The sequence below is a fragment of the Chanodichthys erythropterus genome, chromosome 18, assembly GCF_024489055.1.
Source record: "Chanodichthys erythropterus isolate Z2021 chromosome 18, ASM2448905v1, whole genome shotgun sequence".
Lineage (NCBI taxonomy): Eukaryota > Metazoa > Chordata > Actinopteri > Cypriniformes > Xenocyprididae > Chanodichthys > Chanodichthys erythropterus.
This window is the reverse complement of record NC_090238.1, coordinates 34,304,593-34,322,965: the sequence shown is the minus strand read 5'-3', so window position 1 is coordinate 34,322,965 and position 18,373 is coordinate 34,304,593. Positions and strand designations below refer to the sequence as shown.

At 35.0% G+C, this 18,373-nt stretch overlaps 1 protein-coding gene across 4 annotated transcripts; it reads left to right on the top strand.

Annotated features, from left to right (window-relative positions):
- Positions 1-7,966: 7,966 nt before the first annotated feature.
- Positions 7,967-17,085, top strand: colec11 (collectin sub-family member 11). Of its 4 annotated transcripts, none has more exons than XM_067367233.1 (7): positions 7,967-8,100; positions 8,496-8,626; positions 9,593-9,664; positions 11,999-12,070; positions 12,154-12,207; positions 12,321-12,416; positions 12,642-17,085. In XM_067367233.1, the coding sequence occupies exons 2-7, from the start codon at positions 8,497-8,499 to the stop codon at positions 13,031-13,033; spliced, it is 816 nt and encodes a 271-aa protein (XP_067223334.1). In that variant the 5' UTR covers positions 7,967-8,100; position 8,496; the 3' UTR covers positions 13,034-17,085. The 4 variants fall into 4 exon arrangements, with proteins under 4 accessions (XP_067223334.1, XP_067223333.1, XP_067223331.1 ...); XM_067367232.1 differs by having other exon boundaries at positions 12,624-17,085; XM_067367230.1 differs by having other exon boundaries at positions 12,609-17,085.
- The last annotated feature ends 1,288 nt before the right edge of the window (positions 17,086-18,373 follow it).

The window sequence follows — 18,373 nt, the reverse complement described above, 5'->3', positions numbered from 1 at the left end:
ACACTTTTAGATGAAAGAGTCCTTTCCTTCAAATAAATGGCTGTTTCTGTGTGAGCATGTAATGGCTTGTGGAACGCATTGTGGCTGGTGTGAGGTTGTAGGACTCTGGCTTCATTGATATTCTGATGATTTTTCCAGTGTGTCTGAGTAATATAAAAATGCAGACAGTGAGTAATAATGTTTTATATCGAGAACAAATACATCACTTTCTGTGCACACACGCCACAGTGATCACACACACTTCAGTGTTTCACTTTCAGTGTTTCACGTTCCATTGCACATCACAGTTATGGATCAAAATAATATATATATATATATATACATAGTTCAGTCATGAAACTGATGGGTCCTTAACGCAAGCTGATGATAAATACAGCATTAACTACTGACACAAGCTGATTGGTTCATGTCACATCTGCCGCCAATGAGCTTGTTGCTCACACATTTAAACAGCCCATTACATTCACTATAGCAGTTAGCAGTGCACTTCAGAGTTCGTCTAGACCCCTTCACCTTCCCCAGCTCCACCTTTATGGATCTGCTGCAAACTGTGGAGCAGCCCTATGTCTTTCTCGCAGCAGCGTATCAGCGTATGTACTTGCTCTGCAGCAGCAATAATCTACAACAGCAGCGATAATCTACAGCGGCAGCAATTCAGCAGCAGCGTAGCAGATCTATTCCACCAAGACCAAATACATTAACATTGTCATATCCATTCCCATACTAACAATCTTCAGAGAGTTGTCATATACACATTTGTGTCCTCATAAGCCATATATACAAGAACACATTTTCCATAGACATGATGACTTTTTATACTGCACAATCTATATACTATCCCCTAATACTAAACCATCACATTTAAAAAAAAAAAAAAACATCACTTAGTATAAGCTGTTTGCCTCATGGGGAACAAAAAAAGGTCCCCACAAGGACGACGATTTCGGATATTGTCATCTTTGGGATATTTTGTCCCCCTAAAGTACACTGTAAAAAAAAAAAAAAAAAAAAAAAATGTCATGATTTGTTATTAAAATATATTTTCTTTTCTCAAATGATTTTCTTTTATAGTCATAGTGTCTTTTGTAGATAATTAAAGTGGTTCAGATAACAATATTTTGAGTTTCTGTTTATTAAACCAATCACCTTCTTTGTATTAACTCAAATTTTTTATTTAAATGAACTCCAAATTTTAAGGCAACACTTACTTTTTTAAGTTAAACCAACATTTTTTCCCCTCCAGTGTAGGGTTTACCTAAAACACACAAACATGTTGGTGCACCTGTCATTATGAGGACAATGGTTCTGTAACCCTACCTCTAAACCTACCCATCACAGAAAACATTCTGCATTTTTACATTTATAATAAGACATTGTTTAAAATGTTTTTAATTATGAGGACTCACACTTACACACCACTTACGTTGTATTACAGCGTAAAATCTTTTTGCAAATTATATTTGTAATATGCAAAAACATTCAATATTCAATATTGAAGGCAGAAAATGAAAATGAAAATAAATTTTACCTAAAAGATTTAGTTTATTTGATATATTATTCAGTGATATGGTGAATATTTTAGCTGGAACTTAATTTTCAATTCTGGAATTCTGTATTGACCAATCAGAAGCCAGGACTGACACTCCATGTTTTTAAAACAAAACAAATAATTTATATAAATATAATTTATTACATTAATAAAAATCTGTTTATAGTATATAAATAATTTAACCACAAATCTTGACCTATGGACACATTATAAATTAACTACTCATATGTAAAAATTAATCTACTTTACTTTGACACATCTGGGACAATATGTTTTCATGTATTAATCATTCTAAGAGTTATTGTCTTATTGCTCACTGTCTTTCATAATGGCTTTTGTTTCCCTCTTGTGCTTGAAATAGCTCTCAAAGCACACACAATAATCTAACTGTGAACACAAGGCATATTGTGATGAAGAAACCTGGAGGTGTAGGAAAGAGAAACCTATAGATGAGCCAAGAAATGTAATTATATTCATATCTAGGGTTTTAATAACGCTTTCTTTACTTCATATCATGCATGCATATTTGCATATAAAAGAGAAAAAGTTAACAGAGAAAAAGTGAACAAAATATATTGATTGTTTTTTCATTCAGACAGTGTTTCTACATCCATGCAGGTCATTCAGCTCATAGGTTTCAATGCATGATTTATTTCAACCATCTCTTGATTAACAAGTAGAAGTTGGCACCCTTGCAAAGTGTGATTTATTCACTCATCTTTCAAGAAAATAAGTGCCTTTAATGAGCTGAGATGGGTGAATGAGCGTTACGTCCGACAGCTGAGCCGGCTGCCAACCTCCTGATCCTGACACAGCACAAAGTGCCATCTTTCTGAAGGTGCCCTTAAGTCAGACAGGCCTCTATGGCTGTCATGCTCTGGTGGTCAAGGTTCGTCCTCTCAGGGCTCTGATCCACAGAGGGCTTTTAGCCTTAGTGGAGCAGAAGGCAAGAGCAAAACATCCAGCAGCACATTTTTTAAATCCAGACTTTATCCTCATCCTCTCCGGTTCAGAGACAGGACAGTGTCAGAGAAAACAGAGGAGTTTAAGCTATCATTTTTCCCATTTACTAGGAGAATTTAAATCTATTTTCAGGATAGTAACAGGATGGAAGCTTGTTTCCACCAATGAATAAAAAATAAAAAAGGTGATTGTGACTTTTTATCTCAGAATTCTGACTTTTTTCCTTGCAATTGCAAGTTTATATCTTGCAATTCTGGAATGCTAATTTTACTAGGGAACCTCACCAAAAAACACAGATTTTACCCCATGGGACACAATTTTTATGCACAAATGTTTTGTGTTCCCCCAAGAAACTTTGCATTTGCTTGCAAAGAAAGCTAGTTTTGCAAGGGAACATAAATTTTTTTAGAGCAAACGCAAAAGCATTGCAATATATTTCTTGCCTCCCATCTCTCTCTCTTTTTTTTTTTTTTTTCTCCATTACTATGTCCCTTTAGGGGCACTGTAGTTCCATAGTAAAAAAATGTTTAAAAGAAATTAATACTTTTATTTAGCAAGGACACATTAAAATAATAAGTGAGAGTAAATAAAAATAAATTTACAAAATAAATAAAACAAATGCCATTCTTTGAACTTTGTTCATCAAAGAAACCAGAAGAAAAAAAATTATCATGGTTTCCACAAAAATATGAAGCATCAAAACTCTTTTCAACATTGATAATAATCAGAAATGTTTCTTGAGGAGCAAATCCGCATATCAGAATGATTTCTGAAGGATCATGTGACACTGAAGACTGGAGTAATGATGCTGAAAATTCAGGGATACACACATTTTTAAACATCTTAAAATAAAAAAATATTATTTTTGATCAAATAAACACAGCCTTGGTAAGCACCAGAAATTTCTTCCAAAGACATTTAAAAAATCATTCCACATTTAAAGGTATAACCAGACCCCATACATACAAAAATAAGCTCAGTTTCCTCAGGATGCAGTGTACTGTAGTGCTATGTGTCAGAGTGAGAACTGTGCTGCAGCACAATTTCAATTTCAAGGGATCGATTTTTTTCCTCTTGTCACATTATCATGTTAGTTTTTGTTACCAAGGGAAGGATATTCCTTAGCAACACACAAGAGCACAATAGAACCCTGGAGATGAATGACATCTTAATGGTTTTATTAAGTTTGTTTATTATTACCAGTTAATATAGCAACGTATATATATATATCTGATCCTCATTGTCAGTTACTGGTATGTGACTCATTTGTAAGTACAGTGCAGTTATAGAAAATTAATTATATTTCTAGTGCAACTGAGAAAATAAACATTGTTCGTTTCAGAACAACTTAACTACAAAACAGAATTCATTACAATTTGAAAAAAAAAATAATTGAAATCGATATAATTACAACAAAAAGAAATGAAAACATTAGAAGTTAATATAATATAATATAATCATTTAAGGCTGTGCTTATGAGGATACTCAACAAAATGGGCATTTTTGCATAATTTTGTGTGTTTTCGTCTGTTCAGTTGTGAAAGAGAACTCAATGCGGCCAGTGTTAGGTACTGTAGCACAGTTTGACAGCAGTAAATGCTAACAGCATCATATTCAGGTAGCATAATTCGTCAGAATTCATCTGTCTGAAGTGGCTTTCTGTGCGCACAAGTCATGTGTGTTAGACAGGAGAATCACAGACAGCACACCAGTACTCTTTAGTGTCTTGTCGCGCATTTGCATGAATAGTGTGATCATGTAACGCTAGACAAAGTATGACAGAAAAAATGGATGCTGCATTAACTGCGTTAAATATTTTTAATGTGTTAAACTGAAAAAAATAATCGCATGCATTAACGGGATAATTTTGACAGCACTAAATAATATAATATAATATATGAGCAATATCACACTCTGTATATATGGCTGTATATCAGCGCACGGATGTGATTCGGCCGTAGATAACAGCGTGCTGATATGCAGCCATATCGAACAGCTACAAGTGTGATATTGCATTTATACATCAGTTCGACGGCACGAGTGTGTAAATAAATAAGAAATAACAATGGAGTGTCTTTAAAACCCTCTTTTGTGCAGCACTACTTCCTTCCACCACAGAATCAAATCTCAAGTTGACAGTTGGACCAAGCCTCCGTTAATAATTCTAAAACGTCACTATAGAACTAGTAACAAAGGAATGTTCTTAAGATCTTTGTAATCTTTGTACTTGTTACAGTTAAGGGAATTTTCCATAACAGCGCTAAAACAACGTCCTTTGTTTACTAAAGCCCCTTTTAATTTAAAAGTCTCGTTCACTTGTAAAGTTTGTTGCAATCTAATGACGTATTAATGTAACTTTCACTCAATCCATATTACGCACTAATGGACCCTTTCTCGATACCAAATACACCATATAATTTATATAAAATAATATTTTTTGAATAACAATATTTCAATTAACAACAATAGCCATTATAAATGACAACAGGAAATAAACACAATTGTACAAAACAGTCAAACATACAAAAGCAGTGCTCTACAGGATGTAAGTTAAATATAGCCTTAATATTAAATTTAATATAGCCCAATTCAGTTTGCTCAGGAACAAGTAATGTTTAACCACTATAAGAGATAGTGGCAAAACCACGAAGCACTGGCTGAGATGAAGCTGTTCTCGGCGGGTACACAAGCTCTGAACGGCCGCTGGATCTCTGAAAACGTCTAAAACTGTAAAGTAACTGTGATTACGTATTTCAGGTCTACACAACTACATTCTCAAAAACATTTTAAAGGGGTGGTATAATGGCATTTTTACACAATGTAATATAAGTCTCTGATGTCCCCAGAGTGTGTATGTGAAGTTTTAGCTAAAAATACCCCACAGATAATTTTTTATAGCATGTTAAACTTGACACGTTTTGAGGGTGAGCAAAAGCGCTCCGTTTTTGTGTGTCCCTTTAAATGGAAATGACTCAATGAAAATGTCAGAAACTGTTCAGCCTTTTATGTTCAAACCGGAGTCAGATAATGAGTGAGAGACTCAAGAAGAAGTGATAACGTAGAATGCAACAGGATGTTTCTGAATGATTAGCGGATGAATTTATGTAGCTGATATGGAGTTAACTATCATAAAGTCATTGATTAGCATATTCTGTCATGATAATCTATAAATCGCTTGTGTGGGAACTGTTGTCTATAGAGCCAGAGATTATACAGGTGCTGGTCATATAATTAGAATATCCTCAAAAAGTTCATTTTTTTTATTGTAAATTATTTTTAAAAATAAAACTTTCATATAATCTAGATTCCCTACATGTAAAGTAAAACATTTCAAAAGTTTTTTTTTTTTTTTTTTTTTTTTTTTGATGATTAGAGCATACAGCTCATGAAAGTCCAAAATCAGACAGAAAAGAAACAGAAAAGTTCAAGTTCTTTAAAGTATGTTCATTTGTGCACTCAGTACTTGGTCGGCAGCACATATTACAGCAAATGACTTGCTCCTAGCACAAATTACAGCATCAGTGAAGTGTGGCATGGAAGTGATCAGCCTGTGGCACTGCTGAGGCACTATTGAGCCTTCAGATCGTCTATATATTGTTGGATCGACTGTTTCTCATCTTTCTCCCATAAATATCCCATAGATTCAGGGGTCAGGCATGTTGGCTGGCCAATAAAACACAGTAATATCATGGTCAGCAAACCACTTGGAAGTGATTTTTGCACTGTGGGCAGGTGCTAAAGTCCTGCTGGAAAAGGAAATCAGCATCTCCAGAAAGCTTGTCAGCAGATGGAAGCATAAAGTGCTCTAAAAATCTCCTGGAAGATGGCTGCATTGACTTTGCACTTGATAAAACACAATGGACCAACACCAGCAGATGTCCCGGCCCCCCAAATCATTACTGACTTCAGAAACGTCCCACTACACTTCAAGCAGCTTGGATTCTGTGCCTCTCCAGTCTTCCTTCAGACTCTGGGACCATGATTTCAACATGAAATGCAAAATTTACTTTTATCTGAAAAGAGGACTTTCGAGCACTGTTCACTGTCCAGTTCTTTTTCTCCTTAGCCCAGGTAAGATGCTTCTGACGTTGTTTCTGTTTCAGAAGTGGCTTGGTAGTCCTTTTCCTGAAGATGTCTGAGTGTGGTGACTCTTGATGCGCTGACTCCAGCTTCATTTCTTTTTCATGATATTCTAATTATATGACCAGAACCTGTATGCTGCATGAAGATTGAACAGGTAGAGTTTAGTTTAATTATGGTTATAACTTATGTTGCCATCTTGCTTTTTGATATGCTATTGCAATTGTGTTATACTGCAATAACATGGCCTCACCCTTTTGTTGCATGTTCTCGGGGGCAGGGTTTATATAAATTGTAGGTAGGGCTGGGCGATATATTGCATGCGATTCTCACGCGCATTTCGTCAGTAAAGCCGGTTCCCTGATTACCTCTAAATCGCCATCATCTGCTTTCAAATGAAGCGGCATTTAATAGACAAAGCCGTAGATCACTGATAAGCCACGCAAAATCGGGTTCAGTATCGAAGTCGATTCATCTTCAATACTGAACGCGATTTTGCGTGGCTTCTCCGTGAACTACGGCTTTGTCTATTAAATGCCCGACATTTGAAAGCAGATGATGGCGATTTAGAGGTAATCAGGGAACCGGCTTTACTGACGAAATGCGCGTGAGAATCGCATGCAATATATCGCCCAGCCCTAATTGTAGGGTTTGTGATGTCACCAACCCGGGAAGAAGCTTTTTGTAGTTCCTACCAGCCGTTTGTTGTAGTCCTTAAACAGAGAATTGTTTAAAAGAAAACATCTCCATTTGCTTTGAACTTTGAGCGTCGAAACTTTGCAGATGTTGTTTAAGCTCAAACAGCAACATTACACACTAACTAAAGTTAAAAAAGTGAAATACAAGTACTACAAGTATAGTATTTGTAATATAATATAATATAATATAATATAATATAATATAATATAATATAATATAATATAATATAATATAATATAATATAATATAATATAATATAATATAATAAAATTCCGGTTAATATTTACTGCCACCCTGTGTACCAATGCTCAAACTGCAGCATTATTGTTCCCAAGTTTTTCTCATGCTGGGTGACCTCAAATTAATCAAGTTTCTTTGTAACTTCCATATATATATATATATATATATATATATATATAAATAGAGATATATATATATAGATATATATATATATATATATATATATATAAACAATATAATTCATTTCTTACCTTTAGCACTATCTTAACTAAAACTTGGGAATGTTGGGAATGCTTTTGATGTTTAATTTGTGAGGAATGTGTTCAGAGTCGTTCTGTCGCTGACCCTGATGTTTTCCCATGGAATTATCAGAGAGGAGTGTTGCAGAGCCGCTCTTATCTTTGTGTTTACACGTACTTGCTCATTCTCAGGCCTGTTTCTTGCAGGGTATGTGAGATGAAAAATTTCAGAGAGACCACCAGTGAGCAAACCTCCATTAACTCACTTGGATCCATGTACTGGCTGGGTCTGCTGCATATTATATAGTGGGCTTTGAAATTCAACATAAGGTAAGTCTATTTCATTAGCAATACGGTGTTCCGCAGGTGGTACAGACAACAACGAGACAACTCAGATGTTACTTTTAAAGTTGGTAGTTATAGGAGACGTCATGCTGTGACTGTTTACTCTCTAGTATCGACTTTGAAATAAAGGTGGATGGTTAGATAGTTTGGAAAACAGATAAACTTTTCTATGTATTTGCTATAGTAGTTTGCTTTTGCTTGTATGTCATAAGATTAATTGACTGTGGAGAGATCATCTGTTGAGTCCCACTTGATCCATTTTTTGAGCACCGACGCCTTTGTGAATCCAATAACAGCTGCTACTACATTTTACAATTAACATTGAAATTTGTGTTAATATTTGATTGCAGATAAACACAAATGTTCTGTTTTGTTTCCAGTATGAGTGAAGAGAAGCTGGTGGCTTGCCTGTTGGTCATTATGTTAAGTTTGACACTAATGAGGTCAGTTTATGGTCAGCACATGCCAGAAGAACCATGCTCAGTCCAGATCCTTGTCCCTGGACTCAAAGGTACTACAAATAAATTACACATTTCATCATATACACTAATGACAACAACTGATTTGATCAAATGTAATTTATTTTATTAAATATACAGTAAAAACTTTGATCCCCCCCCCTCCCAGGATTTTTTGATGAATAGAAAGTTCAAAAGAACAGCATTTATTTGAAATACATTTTTTTGTAATGTTATAAATGCTTTTACTGACACTTTTGATCCATTTAATGCATCCTTCCTGAATGCATTTTCTTTCAAAAAAGAAAAAAATTCAATTTTTGAAAGGTAGTATGTATACTACCGTTGCACTAGCATATCTTTGTAATTTAAATTTTGTATGAAAATGTCTTTGCAGTCTATTCATCACACTGGACACGGAAGCTCAAATTGTGTGCATTAAACTCTTTTGTATATATTTAGTATGTAGGTCAAAATAGAATTCAGAGCATAGTGCATACAGAAAATGTGCATGTGCCAAGTATAGGGTGAATTCAGGTTGACTGAGATACTTTTTCCAAGTCATCTCAATGGCAAAAGTGTCCCAATCACCCTGAATTCACCCTACATACTACTGCAACAATAGTACAAATATAGTATATGCTATTCTGAACAGGTTTGTCTGTACAAGTCTATGGCTGTGTCTGAAATCACATACTCTCTTGAGTAGGTACTTATTTTGAACAAGTAAATACTTTACAACTACTAAAAACTTGACCTACCAGTGTTAGTTGTGTCACTTCACTGCCATTCACAAATCCTCTCCTGTGGCATCATTGGATAGTGAAGTGTCCACTGAATGCGCACTTCAAAATCTCACCAGAAGTAGCAGGTCATCCGGGTATTTTTTGCCGACCCTTTTATAAGTACTGACATACTTCTTTTGTCACATACTGTTTTTCACCTACTATATAGTAGGGATGTATGCAATTTCTGATGCAGCCTATGACTTTATTCAAAGTGTTCCTGTTGTCCTGTAGGTGAAGCAGGAGAGAAAGGAGAGAAAGGAGCAGCTGGTAGACCTGGGAGAATAGGACCGCCTGGAGAGCCAGGTAATACTAAACTGTTGTAGAAGTTAATCAAATTCAATCACATGCTTTTTAATTAAACATAAATCAAGTTCTGAACCTGTAAGGAAGTTTAACTTGCAACATTTCCAAAATGGGAGCTGCCAAATGTGTACACTTTAAGGAGTCCCTAAAACTTCCCTTATCTTGCTTTTAGATAGTTGAGCTCATGAGAGACGGTATTGACCAATCATGACTTTTTAAAGGATTAGTTCACCTCAGAATGAAATTTCCTGATAATTTACTCACCCCGATGTCTTCCAAGATGTTTATGTCTTTTTCTTCAGTTGAAAAGAAATGAAGGTTTTTGAGGAAAACATTCCAGGATTTTTCTCCATATAGTGGACTTCAACAGTTACCAACGGGTTGAAGGTCCAAATTACAGTTTCAGTGCAGCTTCAAAGAGCTCTACATGATCCAAGACGAGGAATAAGGGTCTTATCTAGCGAAACGATCAGTCATTTTCTAAAAAAAAAAAAATATATATATATATATATATATATATATATATACTTTTTAACCACAAATGCTCATCTTGCACTGCGCCACGCATTGCGTAATCATGTTGGAAAGATCACACGTAACATAGGCGGAAGTACCGATCCAGTGTCTACAATGCCCTTTACGCCCATGTCAAATGGCCTTTACAAAAAAGGTAAAACAACAATGTCAGACGATTTTGAAGTCGAGATGGAGTTTTCCATCCTACCACAGTACTTCCACCTACAGTATGTCACGCCGTCACTGGACCTTTCCAACATGAATGGGTAATGCGTGGCGAGCATTTGTGGTTAAAAAGTATATAATATTTATTTAGAAAATGACCAATCGTTTCACTAGTGTACCGCGACCACGTACGAGCCACTTCCTCTATTACTCAACTCCTGTAAAAGGTTTACCTTTATAGATTCAGGAGGAGTCAGGTAGGCGAATAATATTTTCTTCTTATATTATCTCAGGGTCTACTCTGATCACTACCGTACCTCTTAGGCCTACGGTTCAGATATCAACCAAGCCTAGCTGGGTAGGGTGGGTTAGCCTTCCTTTCAGTGCACCACAGCTGGCTCTTCGCCCTCAGAGGACAGCTATGCCTGCTAATGCACTCCCACGGCACTCTGTTGCGACTGGTTGGCAACCTTGACTGACTTTGTAAAGTCCGTCGGGATATCTTTATAAAAATCTGTCTTTTTCAGATACCCCAAATGGATTCTCACTCTACAACAATAAACAGACTGAGACAATACTATCAGAGTTTGAGGGCAGTCCTCATTCTCATTTTATTATTTCTTGCAAAGAAAAAAGCTAAATGCACCACTCTATGCCAGCTAAACTGGAAGTTCCATGAGCCAGATAAATAATTACATTTTAAAGCTTATCCTCTTCTCTATTCAGTATATGTTCACTCTGAGAAAATCAGGTGTCTTCTTTGATCTTCTGAGGACTGTGGTCTGGCTCTGGCTTCCACTTGCTTGTATGCTCTTTCTTTCTTCAGCAAAACTAAACAACTACTACCACTACTACTACTACTTCTACTTCTACTCCTACTCAGAGAGCTATAAAGGCCCCTGTATTTATATTCTCTTTTGACGCACTTTATCTTTTCATTTACGCACATGTGGTTTCTACTTGCGTCAATTGCTAGGTTACTTGTCTATCACCTTTTTTACTTGCGTCAATGCATTTTCTGTTTGCATCAATAGCTTAAGCAATACACACATTTTTTACTATACATTTTTATCAGATTTCTACCTTGCTAGACATTTATTTCCTAACTGTCTTCATTATCAGTTACACACAACAATGCTTTCTCCCAGAACCCATGTTCACCTACACACATAATGCAACATTTGTCATCTTTACAGGATGTGGTATACACTTCACTCAAGCCCACAGCATGTGTTTTTGTTTATTATATCTTTTAAAATCTTTATCAAATTGTTTAGAAGAGAACACTTCATTTCTCTTGACACTAGATAAGACACTTATTCCTCGTCTGGGATCATGTAGAGCTCTTTGAAGCTGAAACTGACATTTGGACCTTCAACCCGTTGGTAACTGTTGGAGTCCACTATATGGAGAAAAATCCTGGAATGTTTTCCTCAAAAACCTTCATTTCTTTTCGACTGAAGAAAGAAAGACAAACATCTTGGATGACATGGGGGTGAGTAAATTATCAGGAAATTTTAATTCTGAAGTGAACTAATCCTTTAATGGTTGAACACACTGGGAATCAAAACTCCATGTAGGGAATTACTATTCTTTAGTTAGTTTCCATGCATATTTTTTTTGTTTATATTAAGTTTATAAGTCATTTTTCAGGTCTTCCCGGGGTCAAAGGCCAAAAAGGTGGTCCTGGACGTTATGGGAAGATGGGTCCCTCTGGACTCAAAGGCAAGCTTGTGGGAAAAAACTACAAATCTGAAAATAATCAGGCTTGTTTTGTCTAACTGCTTAATAATGGTACTTTTTTCTAGGTTTAAAAGGTGATATGGGAGATCCAGGACCCAAGGGCCCAGATGGAGAGCCAGGTAGGCCTTGCTTCAGTTCATAATCAGTTTATAATTGGTTTGAACTCAATAGGAATCTGTTTAATGCTTGAACTGCTTGTGTGAATGGTCTCATATTTAATTTGTTTCCCCAGGCGTTCCCTGTGAGTGCGCACCCTTACGGAAAATGATTGGTGAAATAGATATTCAAGTGGCGCAATTAACCAGTGAGCTGAAGTTCATTAAAAATGGTATGTCCAAACGTTCATGAGATTACAATAATGTGAAGTTGTCAAGTTGATTCATACAGTTGTTCGTTTTGATGTGCAGGGTGAATACCCTTAGACAAACGTATTTAGCTATTAGCCCAAAGCTCTTTTGTTTGACTGTCTGAATGCTCTTGTGTGAACGCTGGCTGCTGCGGTGTGATTATAGAAATTCAGATCCTCATTTTTCAGCACTGCCCTCCCCCGCAGCTGTCGCTGGCATCAAAGAGACAGACAGCAAGGTCTATCTGCTGGTGAAGGAGGAAAAACGCTACAGGGATTCGGAGGTGTTTTGTCAGGGGCGAGGGGGACACCTGGCCATGCCCAAGGATGCGGCGGCTAACAGAGCCATCGCTGGCTACGTCGCTGAAGCTGGCCTCAGTAGAGTGTATATCGGCATTAACGACCTGGAGCGAGAAGGCCACTTTGTGTATGTGGAGCGTTCGCCCATGACCACTTTCAGCAAGTGGAGGGAAGGCGAGCCAAACAACGCTTACGACGACGAGGACTGCGTCGAGATGGTGTCTTCAGGCGAGTGGATTGATGTAGCTTGTCACCTCACCATGTACTTTGTGTGTGAGTTTGACAAGGATGCAGTCTGAATTCACTGAGCATCTGGAGGGCGGAAAGCCAAATACAAGTGTTTAAAATACTCTAGTATCAAAAAAGGCTGAAATGTCAATGAAAAAGGTGCAGCATTTCTACCTTTTCTCATCGTTCGCACAACATTTTAAGCAGTGTGACATGCTATATTTTATGTAAAACTGTTAAAAATGAAATCACTTTATTTCGATGGTACACTTTAGACATTCTACTAGGGCTGCATGATTAATCATAATCGAATCGAAATCGCGATTTGGCTTAGTGCGATTATGACATCGCAAAAACTGTGATTTTTAATTAAATATGTAAAGTTACACAGCGTGTTAGTGAAGAGCTGCTCTGTGATCAGTAGTAAATGACGCTCCATTAGGGATGGGCAGATCGATGAAGTATTGATATATCGATACTGATGTTGAGTATCGAAAGAATCGATAAAAAATATCGATACTAAGGTGTTTTTTTTTTTTTTTACTAGTGATTTTGTTTAATTAACAATAAATGTAATGCATACAATATGCATTGATTTGGACAAATAACCTATGTTAGTGAATAATTGTGCAGTAGAACTATTTTCCTGCTCATCTGAACACACAAATGCTGCAAGTCAGAACCAATCAATCACAGAGAGCGTTCGCTCACTGCCGACACTACATGCAAACAGCTGCATGCGTTTAATATTGTAAGAAACCATTGATGCTTTTGGGAAACACAGCCCAGAACAATGCTTAACAGCAGACAGAACAACATAATATGTTTGAACATTATTTCACAACAAACAAAATGAAATGGTAGCCTACATAGTTTTTGCAATTACATTTATTTAAATTGAACATTAAATGTTTGTATTGATGTTCTGTTCTGTAACTACACTGTCAGAATACAAAGTTTGCATTTTATGAGTGGCAGTCCCTTATGAAACAGCTAAGCCTATAGTATTTGTAGATTTCCATGGTTACCACTACAAATAAACATTTTCACCATGTGTAATCAAAAATATAATCCAATAAATTGCAATTAAGGCGTATTGAATGTTACAATACCTTTCAAATATAATGTTAAGTGGGTACCATTACCCATTTTACTCACAGTCATTCCCACTACTACCCATTTTACTCATAGTAATTTAAGGATTTTAATTATTAATAATTTAATAACTTAAATTCAGATTAGTGGTATCGTATCGGTATCGAAATCAGCGATTTTGGCCTTGAAAGTATCGGTATCGTATCGAAAACAAAATAAGTGGTATCGGCCATCTGAGAGCACAGCATTAGAAAAGCAACACATGTCAAATATACAAACTTTACAAACATATGCATTTATGAACTTCTTTTCTAACAAAAAGACAACATTTAATGTGTTTTTACTCCAAACTCACTTCATAATGTCAGTTGAGTGTTTGAAATAGCATTTTGATTAGCATTGGATTATAAATAAACTTTATTATTACGGAAATACCCGAGAAGGCTTGAAGAAAACATATAAACCACGTATTGTTGTAGTCGTCTGTTTATTTCATTCATGTTTAATCAATCAAAGCCTTTCTACCTTCTTTTTGTTCAGTCACAGCGATAGCATGATTGGAACAGCGTTTGTTATATCGCGTGTATTTGGAGTGTCTGGAGTATCTGCTCAAGGGCGCCCTCCAGCGTCCAGTATGAAACAGACTTGTTTAATGCCAAAATAAAGCTCACTCAATCCTATTCAGGGTAAAAATAAGAAAAATAATTCCTCTCTCTAATGAACTTTGAGGGAAACATAATCAATATGTTTTTCTCCAGCGTACATAAATGTACAACGTTTTTTTATTTAGCAATAATGATGATAATAATAATAATAATTAAAAAAAAAATAGTCAAAATAATATGCACTAAATTTTGGGCCAAATTGTGCAGCCCTACAAACAAGCAAAACAAGTCTGGTATTGTTTATATATATATTTTTTTCAATTGTTTTATAAAATCACATTTTAAATCGCAAATCGCAATTTTAACCAGAAAAATCGCAATTAGATTTTTTCTCCAAATCGTGCAGCCCTATATTCTACTAACTGATAAGTAACTTTGCAACTACATGTCAACTACCTCTCATTAGAGTATTAGTTGTCTGTTAGGTTAGGGTTAGCAGAATAAGTTGCCATGTAGTCAATAAAATGTATGTTGGCAGACCATCAAAATAAAGTGTTTATGCAGACAGTCTAATGAGAGTTAGTTGACATGTTGTTGCAAAGTTGCTTATAGTTAGTAGAATGTCTAAAGTGGCCCATCGAAATAAAGTGTTATTTTTATACACATAGTTTAGATTTATTGCAGCTGCATTTATTTAATCAAAAATACAGTAAAAACTGAAATAATATTACAAAAATATATGTAATATGTTCTATTCTATTATATTTTAGAAAGTAATTTATTCCTGTGATGCAAAGCTGAATTTTCAGCATCATTACTCCAGTCTTCAGTGTCACATGATCCATCAGAAATCATTCTAATATGCTGATTTGCTGCTCAAGAATCATTTCTTATTATTATATCAATGTTGAAAACAATTGAATGAATATAACCGATGAATAGAACGTTTTAAAGAACAGCATTTATTTGAAATAGATATCTTTTATAACATTGTAAATGTCTTTATTGGCACAATTTAATAGAAGTATTCATTTCTTTTAAAAAAATCTTATCTTATTGACCTTAAAAATAATACTGCACATGCCTTTTAAGACCTCAGATGAGAGATTATACGGATTTTCAAATGTATTGGTCATATGGCTGGTAGCTATACGTTGTACAGATCAATAAACATGTAGATAGGGCTGTCAAACGATTAATCACAAATTAATTATTATGTAAATATAAATACAAACACATCCATGTAAATATTTGAGAAATATTTACAAGTATATGCATTTATTTATATTTTTATATAATTTATATTATACATAAATAAAAATATTTTGTTCATAAATAAGATATTTCTCTTAACTATATACATGAATGTGTTTGTATTTATATATACATAATAATTACGCACAGTGCTCACACATATATTAGGCAAACTCAAACTTTTATTTTGTATGCGATTAATCACGATTAATCGTTTGACAGCCCTACATGTAGATAATAATTTTCCAGGTGTTACTGCAGACTGGGATGACTTTATTGTGAAAGTGGGGCATCTAGTTTTTTTTAAATACGTTGAATTATAAATGTAATCAATTAAATAGACAAAAAAGGCTTTATCTTATTATATTTACAATTTTAGATTCCAGAGATTTCATCTCTTTCTGAATTTCCTTTTACTTCCTTACTTCCCTGCCACTGGTATTTGAATGACATGGTTTATTATTAATATACTGAATAGGTCAGCATACTAGATTAGCTAACAAGAGCAAATTTACATAACACGTATTCTTCTAGACTGAACTGTAGGGCAGAGGTTAGGAATTGTATTTTTTATAATAGTCAAACACAATTTATTCCCCCCAGAAAAAAAAAAATAAATAAAATAATAATACATTATAGGGGCAATGTCAAGGTCACATAAGAAAAAAAAAGGATTTTTTTTTCTTCTCAATAATATGGTATTAAATACCATATCAAATTATCACCATCCCAAACTACCCATCATATAAAGCTGATTTATATATTGAACATTATTTGCTTCATGCTAAAGGTGTAAATGTGGTATTAAGCATATTTTTATGTTATCCTATAGTAGTTTAGGATCAATTTAATACCATTTTTCACATTTTCACTTTTCCCTATTCACATAGATCCTACTACAGTAATGGTAAAGTTTATGTCCATGCTATATCATAATTAATAACACTAATTGTTTAATTTCTTGAGATTTGTTTTACTATTCTTACTAACTGTGTAATCCTAATTAAAATGGAAAGATATTTCTAAAGCATCTTCATTATACAGAATACATTTTGTCATTGTAAACACATTTTATCTGTATATCATGAACAACCAGTTTTGTCCTAAAACATTCTTTGTCTATTCGATTTCTGTGTATTTTCTATGTGTGTTTTTCTGAGGCACTAATAAAATTCCATTACTCTTTGCAAGGTTTCCTCTTCATCTTTACGCTGTACATAGATAGAGTTGTAATCTGGCGCTCTCTAGTGGTCACGTCTGGCTCTACACACTGTCATTGTCCTTCTTTATTTACTGTATGTGCTGCTAATGGCAAGGTCAAGCCGTCCTGGAATTCACTATGCATGAAAATATAAGAGAAGGCTGGAAATCGGATTAATTTGTGGCAATCTGTATACGCTACTATTCCCATATGAATCTTTAAAGACAGAGAGTGCTGGAATTTCATAACAGGTCTTTAATATGAACTTTACAAACATAATCAGGCGACCTACTTGTGTAAACTGATCCGTTATTCTACACTGCTTGTCAGACCAAACAGACAATGGCACAAGGAACCTATCCTGCTATAAACTACACTGCCCAGCCCAATCCCCCCTACAACCCATCCCCCCAAAAAAAACTAAACAAAAAACAAACAAAAAATGTTTGTATGTGAATAAAAGCCTAAATTAAATCTGTTTATCATAGAAAGGAACCGAGTCTCTTCTGAAAATTTAGACTAAACCGCTCAAGTCATATGGATTAGATTTAAGATCTCTTTATGAACTTTTTGAAGAGTCAAAGTGTCAGTCGTGTAGCTGTATACTTGGGTAAAGTTGGTTTTATATTCACACATTCGGACATCCGTATTCAATAGCCTTGTTAATCACACTACATTGGACATTCAGTGGACATTCACAAGTAAATATGACATTAAAACAATACTTGTCTATTTTGATAGACTGTGAAAAATGTTGTAAGTTGACAATCATTGGTTGTCAATATCATGTCGCTGCTTAAAATTCGCAAACATTAATTTATTGCACATTTATTGGAAAGTCTGAATTTATTAGAAGTCCGAATGTGCGAATATAAAACCAACTTTACCCAAGTTAGCTGTATATGGAGGGACAGAAAGCACTCAGATTTCATCAAAAATATCTTAATTTGTATTCTGAAGATGAACGGAAGTCTTATGGGTTTGGAACGACATGAGGGTGAGGAATTTTTTGGGTGAACATTTTGGGTGAATTAACCCTTTAAGAAGCTAACAAAGATTAAATATTCAATTAGATGTTCTCATAAATAGTATTATTTCTGGAAACCCTTATTATCATATTTCCCAGCCATAAATGTACTTCCCAGGAAGTGACAATATTTAAATTGATACTGTAACTTTTTCTTTTTCACCTCTATATGGTGGTTTTGTGGTGTTTTGATGCTTGCTTGGTGCCTTTACATATGTAAATATGCATG